At 46.1% G+C, this 21,601-nt stretch overlaps 1 protein-coding gene across 1 annotated transcript; it reads left to right on the top strand.

Annotated features, from left to right (window-relative positions):
• The first annotated feature begins 3,259 nt into the window (after positions 1 to 3,259).
• SFT2D2 (SFT2 domain containing 2) lies at positions 3,260 to 21,503 on the top strand. The gene is made up of 8 exons (XM_022560059.3): positions 3,260 to 3,415; positions 11,610 to 11,696; positions 11,943 to 12,028; positions 15,366 to 15,447; positions 16,913 to 16,948; positions 17,036 to 17,094; positions 19,022 to 19,051; positions 21,165 to 21,503. Exons 1-8 carry the CDS (start codon positions 3,353 to 3,355, stop codon positions 21,202 to 21,204), a joined length of 483 nt encoding a protein of 160 aa, XP_022415767.1. The 5' UTR covers positions 3,260 to 3,352; the 3' UTR covers positions 21,205 to 21,503.
• Positions 21,504 to 21,601: the final 98 nt, after the last annotated feature.

Raw genomic sequence — 21,601 nt, 5'->3', positions numbered from 1 at the left:
CACTGTTGTGGCCTCTCCCATTGCGGAGCACAGGCTCCGGACGCACAGGCTCAGCAGCCATGGCTCACGGGCCCAGCCGCTCCGCGGCATGTGGGATCTTCCCGGACCTGGGCATGAACCCACGTCCTCTGCATCGGCAGGCGGACTCCCAACCACTGCGCCACCAGGGAAGCCCCTGTCTAACTATTTTAAAGCTATAAATCAAGCTAAACAATTGTTAAATTATGTTTGATCCTCCTACATTGACAAATACACGTAGAGCTATAGTTTTCTTTTTGTTGTTGATCTTAGTTCCCCAACCAGGGATTGAACCTGTGCCCTTGGCAGTGAAAGCTCCAAGTTCTAACCACTGGACCGCCAGGGAATTCTCTGTAGTTTTCATATGACTGAAAATTGGCAAAATATCAAAGATGACTGAATCCAATTATTATTACAAAATTAGAATATATTATCATGACAACATAAATTCAATTTTCAAATAAAATTGTCACTTTTTATGTTTTCAAGAATTATTTTTCTAAAATATTCAAAATCAAAAGTTAAAGGGAAGGAATATAATTTATAATTAACAAATGTTAAAAATTAAACCAAGTATTTAAATAAAGTTGAAACTTTTTACTTGACTTTTTGAAAATGCAATAAAATCTTATTAAATGTTTTTATCAAAAGCTACTGATGATTCTAGTGTTCAGTGTCAAGTCAGTGTCACGTTTCACATACGTTATGCCTAGACCTACATGTATACATTTAAGAGTAATATGAAGTGTTTAATTTTGCAAAATACTTATCAGCCTCCATGTGATATGTTGCAAATACTGCATTAATTTGTGCGTACCTCTGGGACCTTAAATTAGAGCATGTAGAGAAACAAGAAAATGTATACTTGGTGCTACTGGGAGGTGGTGTATTCTCATACAAGAATCTATTGCATCCAAGGCATCTTAGTGGAGGGATCTGACAAGTGCACTTGTCTTTTTTCTGTTACCTAAGCTCTTGCATTGTTTTGTATCCTACTGGCTCTGAAACAGTCTCTGTGTGCACAGGTAGTGGCACAACCCATGAGCTTCACAGCATTCAGATGTTGTCACCTTTTGTGTCAAGGACATTGGGCAGGAAACATGAAGAAGCAGTTCCCTGGGACCTGAGCAGTGTTATCCGTGAGAGGGGGTGTCGCAGTGCTGAGTGTCAGGTCCCAAGTAACCAAAGAGTCGTGTGTTCTTTAACGCATTTGTGTGTGTTTGTGATTGGCAGGCTCCCCTGCAAGCATGGGCCAAGAGCGGAGTCTATCCCTACCCAGCCCTAAGAGAAATACTGATTTTAGGCATGGGGTGAGATTACAGGTATATGATCTTTCTGATCAAAATCTCATTTTCTGTGAGGAATGCAGAGTGGAGGCGGAGGTGGAGGGTGGCCCAATGTTCTCACTTTGCTGACAAAAATAGGCTTTTCCGGCTGACTTGGGTAGCATAGTCATTTAAGTGTTGCCCTGTCTGCCAATCTGGCTGCTACAATTCACTGAATTGCAAAAGACAGACGCAAAGTTTCTCATTCATTCATTCACTCACTCAATGTGGATTTTCTGAGCACCTGCTTTGTGGGTGTTTTTCTGGGTTCAGGGAGTCAAGAACTGAATGACACTGTGAGGTGGGTCTCACAATGTAGAGGAGACAGACTTGACCATGAATAAAGGTAACACTGTGAGGTGAGTACTTACAGGTGTGTTTAAGGTGCTTTGGGAACACAGAGGAAAGAGCAACTGCAACGTCCGTGTGGGTTGGCTTAGAGAAGGCTTCAGAGGATATGGCAAAGTAATACTGGCTTCCATTAGTTGCTAACTGAATGCCTGCCATGTTCCAGGCTCTCTACATATACTGTCATGTTTACTTCCCACAATAACTTTCAGAGGTAGTCATTTATGTCCATCTTACAGATGAGAAAATTGAGGACCAGAAAGGTTAAGTAACTCAATACCACACATCTAGTATGTGGTGGTGTTAGAGTTGTAACTCCCAGATCTTCCTAACTCCACTATGGATGGACTTTCCACTCTGTGCTGATATTTCAAGAGTCTTGAAAGATGTGTAGGAATTTACTTGAATGAAACAAGAGGGTAAAGAGCATCCAGGCAAGAGCACCGGCATTTGTTATTCAAGATTTCAGGTGTAAATTAAAATTATAAAGCATAGCATATTTGCCTTCCATAAAGATGAAATCACATAGGGTGTAATTACAGCCGTTTGACTTGTATAGGGTCCTTTGCAAATCCCTTTGCTTGGTTGACATATAATACTTTCTAACAAGTTCTTGGTAACATCTAAGTTCTCTCCACTCAGACACAGATTCCTACTCTTTCATAAATATTCTCCTGTGCGCGCGCGCGCGCCTGTGTGTGTGTGTGTGTGTGTGTGTGTATGGGGGTGCAGGAAGATTCTCTAGTGGGTGTTCCTGGTAACCTCTCTTGGATTTGTTTTTTCTAAGCCTATTTAATCTCCAAGTTAGTTTTCCAGACATTCTCCAGCAAGCAGTTTGAGATGTGAGCCCACGTCCTGTCTCTGGCACCATCCTGGGGGTTACATGGATTCTCCAACATAGAATCATTAGCGCTGGAGTCCAGTTTGAGGTCAGTAAAACAAACCATCCAAGAAACACAAAACGATCTGGTATACCTTTCCCCACTCCCTCACCCAAGTTCTACCCGTTTCTCAAGTTTTTGCCCAAATCATTCCTCTCGATGCATTTTCAGTTGGAACTACAGTAGTGTTTTTCTTGTTAACGTTTCCACAAAGCTTGTTATAGATTGAATTTGCTCCAGTTGGCCTCAAGTGATTTTTAAACAGTTGTTTCCAGTATAACTACAATCAGAACGCGGATTCCCCACAGCATTTGTTTACAAGTCTGCAACCACACCAGAGGGAGTGTAGGGTACGGGGAGAGGGGGGTCCAGGCTTCACCGTCTTTGTTTCTGCAGTGCCTCGCATGTGCTAGGGACTCCGCGTCTGTCGACTGAACCTACGAGGGCCCCGGGAGGGAGGGGAGCCGGCTAGGGTGTGGAACGCTGCGCCGGACGCAGAACTGAGGCTTAGCCACGCGCGGTCGACCTTAAACCCACCTCTTCCTGCCCGCCCCTCCTTCCCGGACCAAAACCAGCCCTTAAACGCGGGCTAGGCGCAGGCTAGAGGCGGGTGCGGGGATCGCCGGGCGCCTGCGCCGGCAGCCGCCAGGTGGGCAGGTACCTGGGCGGGGCGCGCCGTGGTTGGCTGCGGCGGGGGCCGAGCACTCGGAAGAGCCCGCGACTCAGCCAGAGCAACAGGCGGCCGGCCGGGGGCTGGAACCGGGTTGGACCGGGCCCGCCATGGACAAGCTGAAGAAGGTGCTGAGCGGGCAGGACACCGAGGACCGGGGCGGCCTGTCAGAGGTGAGTGCGCCGCGGCGCCCAGCCGCCTGGCCGCGCCCTTTCCGCCCCGAGGCTGCTGCGCCCCCGCCTCGGTGGAGGGTCGGCGGGGGGCCTGGGAGCGCGCCGGGGCTCGGGGGTCCGGGTGACACCGGAGCCCCGCCCCCAGCTCCGCCGGCGCCTGTTGCTGGCGGGTAGGAAAGGCAAGCAGGACTTCCAGGATTTCGTGGAAAGCAGCTCTGCCCCTGCTCCTTCCTCCTCCTCTCCAGAGCTCCGGACCCCCGCGCTCCCCCCACTCCCCACCTCAGGTACCAGGGCCCAGACACTCTGCACAGGACAGTCGGCACCTGTTTACTTTTTTGTCCTGCACCCTTCAGCCTTCCGCGTCCCATCCCCCCACAAAGGGAGGGCCGAGCTGGAGCAAAACCTAGAAACATCTGCGAAGGGGAGGGCGGATATTCCCGCTCGGCGGCCCCATCCCTGCAGGCCAGGGAAAGGGCTTTAGGGCCGAGCTAGGCTGGGGCCTCTAGGGTAGATAGCCTGCGCCGGGGGCCTGGGTGACCGCCCCTCCTCGCTGCCCACCGCGAGGTGGGGCTGGTGGCCGCGCCCAGGTGCTCCCGGCTGCGTTCCTGCCCAGTTTAGGCTGTGGGGTGTGACACTCGCACCCGACCTTGTGCGCACTGTTGCTGTAAACTACCCCCAGGAAAATCGTGAACTCCTGGACGGCTGGTACCACATCTTGTTTCTCTGTGCACACACTTCACGTAGACTCCGTAGACGCCCAGGACCTCATGAGGCCGCCTGCACACTTGTTTGTTTTTTTAGAAAGGTTTGGTCGAGCTGAAACTTGGGCATTAATGCCCTATCTTCTAGAGCCACACAGGATGTTTATTTCCTATTTCTAGTGCTTAGAGTTTTGTTATTTTTTTTCTCCGTGAATGATAAAATAAGATTTCTCTTTATTTTTTGGCATATTCCGTGGGCCTCAGTTTCCTCATCTGTAAAATGAAGCTCTTGCACAAGATAATATGGCTTCTTTCAAGTTGGAGCCTAAGTTTTTCCTCTGTCATCAGTGTCTCAAGTGGCTATCTCAGCATGCTGCTTTCACTTGCTTTTGTGGTTGTTGATTTTATTCTGACTTTTGTGTGACCCTGATACCTCCACGCCCACCATGAAATCTCGGAATCCTAAAAGTTGCTCTCTGAATCTTCACCTTGAAGAAACAACACTACAGACGTTGAGTGTTTTAGAAATTGGAGTTTAACTTTTTTTTGACATTTCAGAACAGCCTGTGGCTTCTTTTAAATCTGTTGCCTTTATTAATTGGTCAAGGCTCGCTAATAATTTCATGAGTTCCTCGTTTTTTGATATCTGGCTTCTTGTATGAACTCACAAGCCAAACCTCAGACTGGGCCTAAGAAAACTTATGTGGTTGACAGTCATGCTTATCTAAAGCTTTATGTTGCACGGACTGTCAATAAGGTTTTAGAGCAGCTGGGGTTCAAGAGGGCGATGCTTTCTCTTTCTGTGGACTCTTGTGGGGAGAGCGGGGATGATGCAGACATTTTGATTTAGAAAGTCATCATGAAGTGGACAGACACTCAGGAGTGAACGATGTAGTACAGATTGAAAACATAAAATGCTGAGTTAGTTTTTACCTAAAATAGTGAATGCCTGTGTTGGACACAATGAAGGGCTTTAAAGAGTTGTAAGCTCAGGCATGTAGAATCTATTTTAGAAAGACTAGGTGCTTCTGTCTGGTTCTAAAACACTGCTGTCAGTTTCCTCTCTCTGAGTGTGAGATTCCTGTTTACATCATTGTGTGGCACTTCCTGAGTCCGCAACTAACCAGGAAGCATTTTGTGTCCAGCTGAATTCACTCTCAGGGTTGTTTTTGGCTCCGTTTTTACTTATTAGGTCAGGGCCTCCTTGAAAATGCTGGTACTGACTTGATGGTCTCACATTTCCCATGGTTTTGAGGCTGGCAAGGCTGGAGGATGCTGGTGAAATTTCTGTTTAGTGGGGGATATTGGACTTGGTGGCCTTAAAGTCTCTTCACATTCAGTTATAAAAACAGTCAGACGTCACCAGAAGTGAGTGCTTTAAAAAGCTGTTATCCTGTTAGCTAGTGGGAAGCAGCTGCATAGCACAGGGAGGTCAGCTGGGTGCTTTGCAACCACCTAGAGGGGTGGGATAGGGAGGGTGGGAGGGAGACACAAGAGGGAGGGGATATGGGGTTACACGTATGCATGTAGCTGATTCACTTTGTTATACAGCAGAAACTAACACAACACTGTAAAGCAATTATATTCCAATAAAGACGTTAAAAAATTGTTATTCTTTTAATGCAAAAAATAAAAATATGACTAGTTCTGTTTCTCCTACATATGAAACTGGGGAATTATAAAACTTGCCTGGTGATGTCTAATCACAGATGGCCTCTTGATGAGTTTTGTGATTGATACCTGGTCTTCATAAATCCACCTTCAATCTTCAATTCAGTTTCTATGGGCTTCTTTCTGAAACTGCGGGCTTTATGTTTTCTCTACAGGATTGCAGGGACACGGAGGGTCTGAATTGTACCTGGTTTGAAAGCACAGGAATGAGGCAGTGTTCCTTTCTCACCTTCTGCCTGTTACCAACCCTGTTTCTCCGAACAGTTCTCAGCTTTTCTTCTTTTGGCAAGAGCCCCTCTTCTCTCCACATCCCAGAGTCAGTCAAAGGGACCCTTGTGCATAACTGCCTGTCAGACAGCCTGTGAGCTCTTTGCCTACAGATTCTATCCAGGTGCTATTCCAGCTACTCTAATTTCCCAAAAGTGCGCTAGCACAGTTTCCAGAAACCATGAATTTAAGGAGTTATTTTACATCAATGGAGTTGATTTTCACAAATTGGCACAAAGAAGTGTTTAGCTTTCACTGGATCCAGTTGGAAGTGGAGCAACAGCTTCCTCTGGCCTGTGACTAAGCATGCTTAGTGAAAGAACTTGCAACCACGTAGATGAAAAGTTATCGCCCCCTCCCTCATTTTGGCAAATAGGGTGACATTTGGATGGGAGTCAGCTTGAGAGACATGTAGAACCAACCAACGTGTTACTTTCCTTTTTGAAGCAGAAACCAGAACTGCTTCCTATCACGAGTGATTTTAATTTTTACAAGAGCTGGCATCTCACTGTCCTGTTGAGACTATTTTGTGCTCTAAATACCAAGGCCGTGTCAAATTGATACTTAACCTTGTGGCTTATCCTGTAAAAAAATGGGTGAGGGCTTCCCTGGTGGCGCAGTGGTTGAGGGTCCGCCTGCTGATGCAGGGGACACGGGTTCGTGCCCCGGTCCGGGAAGATCCCACATGCCGCGGAGCGGCTGGGCCCGTGAGCCATGGCCGCTGAGCCTGCGCGTCCGGAGCCTGTGCTCCGCAGCGGGAGAGGCCCCAACAGTGAGAGGCCCGCGTACCGCAAAAAACAAACAAACAAACGGGTGAATCTTTTAAAATGTCTCTGTTGATGCCAAGTAATGCTCAGGCAAGCATTGGATTGAATCCAGTCCAATCCCACTACCACAATTTTCTTCTTCCACATAGCTCTGTTCAGTTTTCCACCTTGGCAAGGTAAGTTCTTCGGTGCTTGCATGAGTAGGAAGAGTGGTGGCTTTCGATTTTCTCCTGTCCTTGTGGGAGGTTGAACAGGTGAGTCAGAAGGGGTCTAACCCGAGTGTCTGGGGTGCCAGTGAAGACTGGTAACAGAGCATCACAGGGCTCATTTTGGGGGAGAGGTTCCTAACGTGGGACCAGGTGGCGCCTCTGTCAGCTCCTAACACCCTACTCCCCCGGAGTGTCACCATCCTGAGCGTGCCATTCTGTGTAGGGTCATAAGGTGCCATATGTTTCTGCAAGTGCTGTGTGTGTGTGATGAGCCCCACTTTCAATATGTGTGAACATATGGGGCAGATAACCTGCCCTGAATACCTGTCTCGTGAGTGGGGAGGAAGCCATGCTGTAGGGAAGCCTGCCACGCCTGAGGAAGCCTCTGGTCTTCCAGCTTCTAGTTTGACAGGAAGTTTAGAGACAGGGTTGAGAATAGGCCCCTGAGCTGGGAGCAGTCAAGGCTGAGGGAGTTGCCGGTTTAGTGACCCTGGGAACCTCTGCCACCACTGCCTTCCTCCATCAGCTGGGGGCATGTGTGGTCACCACATTGCCAGATGGGGACTGTGCTGGCCACTTGAGGTGAGCCCTGGGTGAATGAATATGCAGGGGGCCTGGCTGCCCTGCCTTGGCTGGGCAGGAGGAAAGGCCTTTGGTCTCCCTGGCAGCTGCCTGTGCAACTTGGAGCAGCTGTGGCCACTGCATGAGGTTGACAGACTAGGAAGGTCTCTGGTGCAGACACTTGGCTGTCATCTTTGACATGGGGAAAAAATCCTCAGGAGTTACTCAGAGGCTCCCTTGTTTTAGTGGGGCTTTTCTGGAAATCTCGGCCTCCTCTGAACTTTGCTCTTGGGAAGGATTAATCATGGTGACAGAGGGATGAGTAGGGCAGTCATTAATTAACTAGGATCCATCTCACACGTGGGTGACTTGGCTGATGCCAGCACCTTGAAGAACAACTTCTGCACCAAGAGTGAATAGACTCGGCTGAGAGTCCTGATTAGGATGAGAGCCTGAGCCCTCCCGGGTCCCAGAAAGGCCAGCAGGAGCAGTGAGTCCTGAAGCTTGGCTGGTTGACTTAGGAGATGGTGCCCCTTGGATCCAACTGCGCGAGTGCCATCCCTGTCTTTTCCCCTTTCCCTGGGCCCTGCCTGGGGGAGCTCACAGCTTTCCAGTTGTGGTCCTCATCCTGCCTAGGCTGCCGTAAAGGCTGAGGCTGCTCTAGGGTCTGCTGTCTTGCAGATGTGGGGTGCCGTGTCCATGGGGACATGGGTTCGAGCCCTGCTCCAGGAAATCCCACATGCCGCGGAGCAACTAAGCCCATTGTGCCACAACTACTGAGCCTGTATGCCACAACTACTGAAGCCCGTGTGCTCTAGGCCCTGTGTGCTGCAACTACTGAGCCCACATGCTGCAACTACTGAAGTCCATGTGCCTAGAGCGTGAATGGCCATCATCAAAAAGTCTACAAACAGTAAACATTGGAGAGGGTATGGAGAAAAGGGAACCTTCCTACACTGTTGATGGGAGTGTAAGTTGGTGCAGCCACTATGGTGAACAGTATGGAGGTTCCTTAAAGAGTAAAAATATAGTTATCATATGATCCAGCAATCCCACTCCTGGGCATGCATCCAGAAAAGATGAAAACTGTAGTTTGAAAAGGTACATGTATCCCAATGTTCATAGCAGCACTATTTACAATAGCTAAAATATGGAAGTAACCTAAGTGTCCATTGACAGAGGAATGGATAAAGAAGATGTGGTGTGTGTATATATATATATACATATGTATACATATATTCCATTTTATATGGAACATATATATATTAATATACATATTATATATAATGGAATATTTCTTAGCCATAAAAATGAATGAAATAATGCCATTTGCAGCAATATCGATGGATGTAGAGATTATCATATGAAGTGAAGTAATCAAAGACAAATATATGATATCACTTATATGTGGAATCTAAAAAAGTGATACAAATGAACTTATTTACAAAACAGAAACAGACTCAGACATAGAAAACAAATTTATGGTTACCAAAGGGGAAAGGGGGAGAAGGGAGGGATAAAATTAGGAGTTTGGGATTAACAGATACATAGTACTATTTATAAAATAGATAAACAACAAGGACTTACTGTATAGGATAGGGAACTATAGTGAATATCTTATAACAACCTATAATGGAAAAGAATCTGAAAAAGAATACATACATGTATAACTGAATCACTTTGCTGTACAACTGAAACTAACAACAATTGTGAATCAACTGCAGTTTTTAAAAAACTGAATCATATGCTATGCTCAAAGACTGAGTAATTGTATCTACCTAAAATTTGAGGAAACAAGCTCATTTACAATGTAAGACTAATTAAATTAATTAAAGGGGAGTGGTGCTTATAATAAAGTACATCTTATTCTAAGGACAGTAAATGAAGTAACATGGATGGGATCCACATAGCTGTACCTTAATGAAGCGCCAACCTACACTTCTAAATAGCTGTGAAACCAGCAGAAAATTGGACGTAACAGTCTTTGACATATGCGTAGCCAAAACTTTCTTAAATATGGGTCCTTTTTAGAGCTCAGCGTTTCCAGGTTTCTGTATTTTCTTTCACATGTATGGTTTCTGTCAGCTCTTTATGTTGGCCTGGATCCTTTAATTCTGCTTCTGTATTTGAATATCTACTTCATATATAACAACAAATAGTATACATAATTTAATAAATGACCAAGAGAAAATGGCCATATTTGTACTCACGCACCTAATATCTTCCACATCAAAGAGAGTGGAAATGTTATCAAAAGATATTTTACTGGGCTTCCCTGGTGGCGCTGTGGTTGGGAGTCCGCCTGCCGATGCGGGGGACACGGGTTCGTGCCCTGGTCCGGGAGGATCCCATGTGCCGCGGAGCGGCTGGGCCCGTGAGCCATGGCCGCTGAGCCTGTGCGTCCGGAACCTGTGCTCCGCAACGGGAGAGGCCACAACAGTGAGAGGCCCGCGCACCGCAAAAAAAAAAAAAAAAAAAGATATTTTACTATTATTAAAACAGTAATAAGTGACCATTCTTCTCATGGAATTTGAATCATCTAAATTGAAATATAACTGTCTCATGGCACATAATATCCCATACTAATATGTTTGTCCTTACTTAATGTCAAAGATATTTGAAGATGATTTTACTTATAATAAACAGAACATGGTGGAGCATTTATGCATAGGATAATATTCTGGAACAGTCTCTGAGGTCAACCTTGGCATAATTTGACTTGTGGTTTAACGGTATCTTATTCTAAGCACAGTGATTTCCTCATAAACATGGTCAAATCATTTTGCGGTAAAAACGAGAAAGTACGTATAGCATACATGACACAGCACAGCACTAGATAGGTTTTTTTATAATAAACACTCTTTAGGAAAAATGGAATGCATGTGTTTTTCAAATATAATTTTTCTAAGATCTAAATCTATTACAAAGGCATATATCTTTAAAGCAATAAAACTTTAAAAATTTTGTAATATAAAGAACAGTGCACTCAAAAGAAAGAACCCAGTGATCATGCCATTCACTATTTTTCCACAGTTTTCTTGAACTCCTCTTTCGAACTCAATAGCATCTGTTGGATAATTTTATAATTCCCTACGGAGTAAGAAACCAGAAGTTATCTTTAAATTTCCATGGACGATTTTGCAGTTCATTATGGAGTAGGAAAGTAGATAATACCTATACATTGTCAAGATAAAGTTAAGGGACTTCCGTTTGTGCCACAGGTTTTACCAAGGGCCAAAAATGCTAAATTTCTCTATATGATTTCCAGTGATGGAAACAAGGCAGAGACAGTAGGCACCCAAAGTGGTGAGTTAGCGCTTTCCGGATGCCTGTCGTCCTCATGGAAGAGACCCTGGAACTATTTGTTGGCCCGTTTGTGTCTGTACATCTGCATCATCCTCTGACGGACCACGTCAAACGTGTCTTCTTTGTGCTCCTGCCTGTTGGCACCCAACCCCTCCCCTTCCGAGGCAGTTCCCACGCTGATGGGCTCCCTGATGCCCTTCCCACAGGAGCCCAGGCCGTGGCCCTCCTTCCAGCCCATCTTCTGTAGCATCTGGACCCCCAGGTTCTTGTCGGTCAGTTTCTGCTGGGTGAAATCAAAGTCCTGGCGTTTCTTCTTGGACACGGGACGACCCCGAGGCCTGTCATAGGCAATTCGAACCGGTTCGTGAACTTTGGGCTCCTGGATGAGACACGGCACAGCTGTGGGACACAGCTCGGGCCCCACCAGCCCATCGCTTCAATCCACTTCACTGTTTGTGAAGTGCATTGTGCTTGAGGCAGAGTTTCCACCTCTGGAGATGTCCAACCAGAGGCTCGGTAGCCTCTAGTCAGCTGCTGGAGAAGAGACTCATGGCTGGACTCAGTGATCATGAGGGCTCCTGTAGCTATGCACAGCTAGGATTCTGTGTTGCTGCCTTTCTCTGTACAAATTCTAAATTTAAGTATGTGTCCTTTGTTTTTGGTGATTAAATATGCATATACATGTATGTAATTAGTTTTTTAAATATTTCAGGTTGTGGAGGCAGCTTCATTAAGCTCGGGCACCAGAATAAAAGGCTTCATTGCCTGTTTTGCTGCAGGAATTCTCTGCTCACTGCTGGTAAGACCGCCCACCCCTCCGCCATCTTTTCCCCCTGCGTTCCTTCCCTCTATCTTTCCACTTTCATCTACCTCCTTTTCTCTTCTGCTCTTCACTGAAATGCATGGATAAGAGGAGGGGGAGGAAAGGGAAGTGGTGAGGGAGGAAGGGGGGCGCGGAGGGGAAAAGGTTCCTCTGTGCACTCCTGGTTCGGTGGCTGTGGTGGGGTGTTCCTCACGTGCTGATACTCTGTGCCTTATCTTTCAGGGAACTCTTCTGCTCTGGGTGCCCAGGAAGGGACTATACCTCTTCGCAGTGTTTTACACCTTTGGTAACATCGCATCTCTTGGGAGGTAACAGTTTTTTAAATCTAACCTTAGCCAATTATTAGATGGGAAAATGGATGTGCGTTGTGTTTGGAGGGAGGTGAAAGAGGATGCTTCCATAGTTTTAAAGATTTGAAGAGAAAAGAGGTAGTTAAAATACATCACTTTCGGGCTTCCCTGGTGGCGCAGAGGTTGAGAGTCCGCCTGCCAATGCAGGGGACACGGGTTTGTGCCCCGGTCCGGGAAGATCCCACATGCTGCGGAGCGGCTGGGCCCGTGAGCCATGGCCACTGAGCCTGTGTGTCCGGAGCCTGTGCTCCACAACGGTGAGAGGCCCGCGTACCGCAAAAAAACCCCCACAAAACATCACTTTCATATCCTATCACTTCAACATATGTGTATATATATATATTTTTTTTTTTCTTTTTTAACTTCAACATATTTTTATATCTTAGTTCATCCTTGAAGTACCACTGGAGAAGGCAGGAACTGTACTACCATTGTGGTTTTACATGGCACGGAAGAGTTGAATGATTTCTTCAAAGTTTACAACACTGCCCTCTCCATTGCTCTAGTCTTACTGAGGCTGCCCCTTGCTGATTGACTCACATGCTCACACCCTGTGCTGGGCTCTGAGAATTCAAGGACGAGCAGGGTTTGGTTCCTGCTGTGATGGAGCTCACTGGTTGGCCAGGCATATAAACTGATAATATAATAGGGTATGGAGAGAGCAATGCTCAGGGAAGGGCAGGTGAGCTGGTCTGACGTGACCTGGGGAGACAGGAGGGCTTCCCGTAGAAGGTGATATCTGAGCTGCTTTTAGCTCTGGCCTCTATCACTGCTCACTACAGGAGTTCCTTGTTGGGCTTCTCTGCCTCTTTTATGGACCCTCGCCAGGCCATTTTCCACAGAGCTGTGGAGCCATTCTTTTATAGCCTTGCTTAGCCCCCTTAGTGGCTTCCCATTCCCTCTCAACGGGTGAAGTCCAAAACCCTCAGCATGCATACAGGACAGACTCTTCGAGTCGTTCTCCTCAGCCAGGCTGAACTTGCATTTCTCCAGACGTCTTTGTGCTTTGCTTGGGCTGTTTTCTGTGCCTGGGGTGCTGCCCCCTCTGCACCACCCCCTTTGATGGGTACTTGCTCATTTGTCAAGACCTGACTCAGAAGTCACCTCTTCCATGAAACTTCTCTTAATTCCCTTTTCCCCTCCAGAATCAATGACCTCCTCCTTTATATGGGCTCTGTCTGTCCCATATATATTTATGTGACAACAGAGATAGCATTTTATTACACTGACTTGTTACAAGTCTACCACTTGACAAGGGCTGCACTTCTGTCTTACTTGTCCGTAATTGTCCCCAAACCTAGGTCTTTTTCTGCTTGGAAATGTTAACCAAATGATTAAGTGCAATGCACTGGCCACCTGCTTAAACTTAATTTATTAATTCTGTTTTTTTTAAGTTTTTTTTAAATTTAATTTTTATTTTATATTGGAGTATAGTTGGTTTACAGTGTGATGTTAGTTGTACAGCTAAATGATTCAGTTATGCATATACATATATCCTTTTCCAGACACTTTTCCCATATAGGTTATTAGAGAATATTGAGTAGAGTTCCCTGTGCTATACAGTAGGTCCTTGTTGATTATCTATTTTACATACAGTGGTATGTATATGTTAATCCCAAACTCCTAATTTATCCCTCCCCACCATGTCTCCGCTTTGTTAACCATAAGTTTGTTTTCAAAGTCTGTGAGTCTGTTTCTGTTTTTTAAGTTCATTTGTATCATTTTTTTCTTTTGATTCCACATACAAGTGATATCATATGATATTCGTCTTTCTTTGTCTGACTTACTTCACTTAGTGTGATCATCTCTAAATTTATTCTTATGATAGTATAATGCTGGCCCTTGGAGATGTCTAATCTTGCCTCCAAAGTTCTCTCAAATACTAACTTTTGGGGGGTTTTGCTTTGGGCAGACGGCATAGGTTATAATGTAGAGTCTAGACTGAGCATAAATATATGGGTGTGTTGGTTAGTCCAAAAGAACTATTTAGCAAATCCTAATGGGACCAACTTTTCGAAGCATTGCCCAGGGAGATAATAAAGGGAGCGAATTGTTATTCCAGGGTGTGTCTAGGAGTTTGTGGCTTTACCTGTAATCTTTTATATTTTCGTATATATGCTGCATGTAATTTTTAAGGCCACCCTTGGCTATCGCTTCTTGTTCAACGTAGGCTCAAGAGTGCACTCAGCGCAAACCCTTGACCTGGGAGTGCAGCTTTGAATTCAAATGGAAACAATGCACTTCAAAGAGAGGTAGACTTATTTAACAAATTTTTGTTCTTAGAACACTCAGTAGCTAATGTCATCTGCTGGTTGGCTTGTATTAAATGCTGGCTGTAAACCAGTGGGGTGATGCCACACGGGGCGTTTCTGTCAGGAGTCGGGAAACATGACCTATACTGGGCCCTGGCACTTGCCGTGTTAGGCGTGAGTGTCTGCTTCATTTGTGTTTACTTTTTCTCACTAGCCACCTATCGAGTTCCATCCCTACAGAAGGCATGCTGGGGCTGTCTTTTGGAGCTTGGGAATCCAATAGATGTGGGTTGGAATGCCAGCTCTTTTATGGGCTTAGCTGTGTGATCTTGGATAAGTAAATTAACCTTTCTGAGCTTTTATTTTCTCAGCTCTAAAATAAGTGTAATAATACCTAACTCACAGAGTTGTTGAGGGGGTGAAATGAGATCATGTACGCGATATCTAGCACTTAGCAAGTGTTCCACACATCACAGATGATATTCCTATCAACATTAGAATTATCCTCTGGAGTTTACAAAAGAAAATGAAATGCTCTACCTCTTAACATAAACTGCCTAAGCCTGTAAGATGTGGTTTTTCTTTTTTAGATTACCGGAGTCACTTTGGTTTGTTTGTTTCCATGGGTAGGTTGTGAAGGAGGCAAGGTAGCACCTGGAAGGGAGGGGTCCTCTAACCTAGTGGTTATGGACGTGGCTCCGGAGTCAGACCTACTGCATCTACATCCTCACTCTACCGTATTCTAGTTGGGTGGCCTCAGATAAGTAACAGGTCCTTTCTGGACTTAAGCTTCTTTGTCTGCAAAATAAGTATGATGACTGTTCCTGTAATCAACTTCATAAATTGTTAATGGACTAAATAAGAATAAGGCACAAAAGGCCCTGAGGCACAGTGCCTAGCGCAGTCGGAGCTTTTCGAGGGTCAGCTACTATTACTGCTATTATTGCCCACAGGTGAGCTGGGGGAGGTGATGGGGAGGCACCTTGGTTTACCTCGTGTGGCTCTGTTCTGGGCTGAACGGCCTGTGTGTGTTTGCCTCTTAGCACTGTCTTCCTCATGGGACCGATGAAACAGCTGAAGCGAATGATAGAGCCTACGCGTTTGATTGCAACCATCATGGTGCTGGTAAGGTCTGCCTGTTACCTGGATGTCTAAAATAGGAGTGTTTGTTTCTGCTGTTTGCAATTTTTTTCCTCTTAAACCTAAAGACTCCTATCCTTTTCCCTTTCATCTTGACTTACTATCTGATTCCTGTAACCACTGTGGCAGAAGGGAGCATTCTTCATCTAATAATTTTTCCTCTCTTCCCCCGACTTGTGTTTCACTTGGTGTTAAGGTACTGCCATTTCTATAAAGCCCCTCCAGAAGGTGTTGCTTCTTAAATTTGGCAAACTCATGTGGTAATAAGAGGGCTCTGACACCCTCCTGGTGGTGGGTGATGCCACATACAAGGAAAGCTTAGAGGGAGTAACTGGGGAACACAGGGTTCATTCTCTCAAGTAGGTGTCCAGTCTCCTAGCATGGGCTCTTTTTCCCCTTGTCATTCTCTGACTTTGGGATCCTGTTTGTTTTTGTCAGTTTTCCTGAAGCAGGTCTGGTTTCCTCATGGCCCAGCACCCCCGTTCCCTGCTCTCACCACAGTGTCTTCAGTCTTGTCCTATCTTCCTGTCCCATTAACCCAGAATGCCTCTCCCTTCCTTGGGCCCTTTCCTTCCATGGGACCATCCCATCATTCCAGACCACGTCCTCTGGACTGCTGTTACAGTTATCAGTATTGCAATGTTCAGACCTTGAGCAACGTACTTTGTAGTTTCATTTGTGTACATCTCATTTGTTCAGGTGGGTAAGTTCTCTAAGGCCGTGGCCACACTTGCTACTGTTTTGTGTCCTTTCAGAGCATCGGGCACCATGCTGGACACCAAGAAATTATTTCGGTCATATTTATTGAGTGGTTACTGATACAGCAGGATGGAGAGGACAGGCATGACTGACAGCTGGACTACTCATTGTTTTTGGCCATCCCTGGATGTAGATGGCCTGGATAAGTCTCTTGCAAAAAGAACTTACTAAGAAAGGACTCAGGGACAGTGTTAGGTGATGTGTAAACAAATAATTGACTCTGGCTGTGAGATTGACATCTAGCGTTAACCCTTGTCCTCACATGCGCTTTCTACTCCAGACACTAGTGTTTGGCAGGAGTTAAAGAGGTGTGTGTTTAACCTACTTTAGTATATGTTGGAATGGAAGGGTGGATGGATGGGTGGACCAGAAATGTGCTTGTGTTTGCTGGGCAGAGATTTTGGGAAAATTTGAAAGTAGAAGAGGATCCTTCTCTTTTTAATCTACATGAATCCTTATTGGCCAGTTTCGTTTCACTGGGATTTGAACTCCTCTGCCAAAGATGGGTGCTCGCGTAGGTTCAGTGCTTTGAGATGAAGGATGCATTTGGTTGCTGTGCTAACCACAGAATGTGATTACTGCAGTTTGATGTGTTGTTGTAAGTTTGTCAAGAATGATGTCTTTAGTTTCTTCCCCTCCCTGTTATCATTGTCATTGTATTAATTAAATAATGTTTCCTCTCTCTCTCTAGCTGTGCATGACGCTTACCCTGTGTTCTGCCTTTTGGGTAAGTGTGTATTTTAATTTTCCTTAACCTTTTTGGTGTGTGCCTCTTGTCACACACGTACCTGTAACCGTATCATTTTTCTTCCAGTGGCACAACAGAGGGCTTGCTCTCATCTTCTGCATTTTGCAGTCTCTGGCCCTGACGTGGTAAGTAACCTTTTCGACAGTCCCTTCCCACATCGATCTCTGACTAACGCAGCTGAAGGAGATAAAATCCCACATGGTGTGGGTAGGAGGATTGGGAAAACAGAAGCTTTTCGACTTAAGAATCCTTAATGATGCAAGTCAAATCACACCGCAGAGCACCAAAGCCTGTCGACTCAGCCCACCGCCAGTAGGTGGCATTAGTGGCCTTGAGTGGTCCTGGGAGGCTCTTTGCCCACTGTGGCATTTTTGCTGGGCTCAGGGTTGATTTTGAGATGTTGCAGACGTTATTCAACCACTCACGTCTGGTAAGGGCAAGGACAATGAAGTTGTGTAGGGACCGGTAAAAAGAGGCTTGTGAGTCAAACAGGCATTAAAGGAAAAGGAAACTGGTGAGGAAAATCGTGAGTGTTACATTTGTGGTGGGATGAATCATTTAACAGAAGGACAAAGAGTGAATTGTCAGCAGCAGATGAGAAGCGGTGACTGACGCAATGGGAAACCGTGTGGCTGTGCGCCGTAGCAAAACCAGGGCGTTGTGCCCTAGGGGCCAAGCATAGTGAGAGGACCACTGAAGACATTATCATTCAGAACCATGGATGGGGCTGCAGCGTCATGGCCATTTCAGACCTGTCCAACGTCAAAGTACGGGGGTGGTGGCACGTATGGAATCAATAGCTTCTGAGACGTTTCTGTAATGTGTTCACGGTTTATCAAGGGATGGTATCTGCCAGAACAGTTTCATAAAAATGTGACTTGATCTACTTTGGGGAGAAATGTTGGCTCTAATGCGAAGAAAGGAAGACTGTGAAAGTTTTAAAGCTTCCAAGGATCAAATGTTGTCTTATTTGATAGAAATTCATCTTGAGACTGCAAGCTTAACACCCATCCTTCCTTTTAGTAATTTTGGACTTTTGAATAAATGTACTTTCAAAATGCCCTTTGGAATTTATTCCAAGTAAGTCAGCTTTTGTACGTGGTGAGTGTCAGCTACGGAGAAGAATGATGGCCTGATTTTAATGGGACACATACAGTGTGGTAGTGGGTACTGAAAGGGCCTGGTGTGATGGCTTATGTTTATATTTTGGTTTTCTTCTCGGGGCAGAAATTAATCCCTACGTACACATGCCTTTCTTTGCATATAGACTGATTCTGACGCCATTTTTTAAAGGTTCAGCGTTCATATGTGCACAGTCAGATGGCCCTATTCCAACCCTGATGTGTTCCAACTTAGAGTTGATTGGCTTCCAGCCCGCCTGACACCCAGGCCTGGTCTTTGGGGGCGTGGCCAGCTTCCTCCCCTCTGTGGTTCCATTCTGGGCGAGGGGGCTGCGCTAACTGGGACCACCAAGATATCTGTGGGCTTGGGTTCTTAAAGAATCATAGCTTGCTTATACTTTCATCCATAGGGCAGTTGGTAGTGCGTTTTTTTTTTCTTTTCTTTTCCTGCTCTCTTTTCTCTTCTTTTAAAATGATTAGGCACAGAGCAGAAAATTTATGCCAATGGGGTAGAAGTTGTATTCTGTTGCGAACTTGTAACATGTTAGAGGACAGCTGATCTGCGTTTTATTTGATGTTCCTTTAGAATAGGGCTTCTAGGTCATCTGGCTATCTGGAATCTGCCTGTTGTAGGTAAGGCTGCTGGCTCATTTGGTTAAAGCAGTAGCCCCGTGAGGCTGAGGTGACAGAGTTGTCTCCATACGGGCCTTCTGCCCTCCTACCTTGGCTACAGATGACACCCCCTTCCCTGTTATACACGTGGCACCGCGCGCGCCTTTATGTGTGCGTGTGCGCACACACCCTCCACACTGAGGAGGGAGGGGGTCTGGATACATCACCGCAGGTGCTCTTGCAGCTCAGAGACCCAATCCACTGCGTAATCTTCCACTCCCTTCATTTGACTTGATCTTTTGTTTGTTTTTCATTGTAGGTATAGCCTTTCCTACATACCATTCGCAAGGTAAGACTGTCTTGAGGATTATAATGTCTGTCGTTTGGGGATGGTGATAGTTTGCGTGGGGCCTTTTAGTTTAGGGTGCTTTCAGAGAGTTCACGCCATTTTATCTTTATGAAGATCCTTGGAGACGAATAGGCAGATGTTATACACCTATTTTATAGATTAGTAAGCCAATGCCCCCACCCCCTCACCCCATAATACAACCAGTGATGGGCATTGACCCAGGTCTACCGATTCCTGGCGCTGGGAGCATTCTGCTGTGATAGACAGTATGTATATGCTCATTATCACTCTTTTAACCTGTAGGTTTGAGGAGATTTTCCTAAAGGTGAATATCACCTTAATATCACTGAGCGAGGGATGGAGGGGGTCTACGTTCATGCTTGTTTTCTTATACTATCCCACTGATGGGAACATTTCAGAAAAGAATTCATAGAGGGAAAGTAGGCAGGGCCAGGACTCAGGAGGACCAGGGTTTCCTAATTAGCAGTGTGACCTTGAGCAGCTCACTTGACCGCCCCCCCCACCCGGCCTGAAAGGACTCGTGATAACTGACTTGGGTTGGCCCCTTCTCACTCCGAGCTTCTGACCTCCAAACCTCCTTTAATTAGCACTTTCAGTGATCTTTGCCTCCGACTCTGTTCTCATGTCACCATTTAATTTCCATTCCTCTCTTTCATGACCTGTGAACTAAAAAGAGGCTTTTCCTTAACTGTGTTGAGGCAATGAGAAATGTGCGAGAGCTGGGAAGGAGGTAGAGCAAGCTTAGGCCTTCCGAGGCTGTTGCTGACAGTGATCGGAAGACGGTGGCGAGTGACTGATTAGACGAGAAGTTAACCAGCCCACCACGTTAAAGGCAGCTGGGTGGCTTTGTGAGTAGGCTTTCCAGGTCCTTTAATATGTGTATTGTGAGCTGCCACAAGGGATCTTATTTGTCAAAACCCTTTCTTGTGCAGAGCATCTGCTGGGACTTCAGTGCAGAGCGTATCTTAAGAAATACTGTCCTAGGGCTTCCCTGGTGGCGCAGTGGTTGAGAGTCCGCCTGCCGATGCAGGGGACACGGGTTCGTGCCCCGGTCCGGGAAGATCCCATGTGCCGCGGAGCGGCTGGGCCCGTGGGCCATGGACGCTGAGCCTGTGCGTCTGGAGCCTGTGCTCCGCAATGGGAGAGGCCACAACAGTGAGAGGCCTGCGTACCGCAAAAAAAAAAAAAAAAAAAAAAAATTAATGCTGTCCTAGAATTATCTTGATAGCAAAATGCAGTGCCCGCTCATGCGAATACATTCTCTCATGTTCCCTCCCTCCCTCCTCCCTCCCTCCCTCCCTCCCTCCCTCCCTCCCTCCCTCCCTCCCTCATGTGACTCCAGTGTCCTTGGCACAAATGCCGCTGAGAACACAAGGAGTAGAACTGGGGTGAGAAGCCCTAGAACATGGCCAGATACGGCGGTGGGATGGATGTGCCTGCTTGAATAGAATAGTAATCTGCTGAGCCCTCACTCTTTCCTTGCACGCTCTACACTGAATTCCAAGGAGCAAGTGCCTGGGATAGAGCTCATACATCAGGGTAGCAAGTGCTCAGTACCTATAGAGAGCTCCCTGTGCTAGGGAACTCCTGCAAGATGTCCCTTAACAAGTTTCTGCTGCCTGCTTAGAGAGGAGAAAGGCCCTAGTGCCTATTTGACTTAATGCTTTCGGTGCATTCTGTGATTCTGGTAGATATTAAAGTATACAGTCCTGACTAATTTCTCGGTTTTAGATAGTTTCCACTTTCTTCCTGTCTTTTCCTCTGATGGTCATGGTAGCGATTCTTTATTAAATACCTACTCTGTGCAATGCACTAATTCCCAGACTGGTCTACAGGGTAAATGGGGATGTGCCCTTTTACAGATGAGGAATTTGATACTCAAATAAGGCAAGTCCCTTCCCCGGGATAATATTAGTAGTAGATGTTGAAGCTGAGGTTTGATGCCATGTAGATCTGACTCCATGGTCTGGGTGCTTTCTTCTCTGCAGCGTGCTGCTCTGGGTACCCAGAAAATCTCAAGGAAGGTCTTTACCACTTCCAGGAGCCTTTGGAGTGATGATCTCCCATTTATCTTTGTGTTTTTTCTTCCTAGGAACGCTGTGAAGAAGTGTTTTGCTGTATGTCTTTCATAACACACGGCTGGTTTTGCAAAGCTTTGGAAGGCATGGTGGATGGAAGCTCGTGGACCGTGTTGTAAATATCTTCTAAATCTCTGTCTCACAGACATGTGCCTTTGATCTTGCAGCGACATGCTGCTTGCATTCTGAACACCTGAGGGTTGCTTTTGGAGGCAACGGTGTGTTCCCAAACCCACATGTCTGTAGCACGATATGAGAGGTGGGTTCTGTATCTGATGGAGTGGCATCTTCCTCATGCGCCTTTGCATGGTGTTCCACTGAGTTCTCGTAAATAAAAACCTTGTTAAACAGCAGCAGATAAGCCTTGGGAGCCGGTGATTCCCAGCTGGCAACAGGCCGCCCTGTTGGAGTCACAGGGGTGCAACAGGAAGGGATAGAGTTTGGGGGCCTA

Source organism: Delphinapterus leucas, chromosome 1 (genome assembly GCF_059928025.1).
Source record: "Delphinapterus leucas isolate spDelLeu-1000000601 "Yukka" chromosome 1, BTC_Dleu_Yukka2, whole genome shotgun sequence".
Lineage (NCBI taxonomy): Eukaryota > Metazoa > Chordata > Mammalia > Artiodactyla > Monodontidae > Delphinapterus > Delphinapterus leucas.
This window is presented reverse-complemented; position numbering and strand designations above follow the sequence as displayed.

Excerpts from the sequence above, each read along its gene's own strand:
- SFT2D2 (XM_022560059.3), top strand. The coding sequence starts at position 3,353 with ATGGACAAGCTGAAGAAGGTGCTGAGCGGGCAGGACACCGAGGACCGG. Across the intron at positions 16,949-17,035 it reads CCCTGTGTTCTGCCTTTTGG|TGGCACAACAGAGGGCTTGC; the intron begins GTAAGTGTGTAT and ends TTTTTCTTCCAG. Across the intron at positions 17,095-19,021 it reads CAGTCTCTGGCCCTGACGTG|GTATAGCCTTTCCTACATAC; the intron begins GTAAGTAACCTT and ends TTTTCATTGTAG.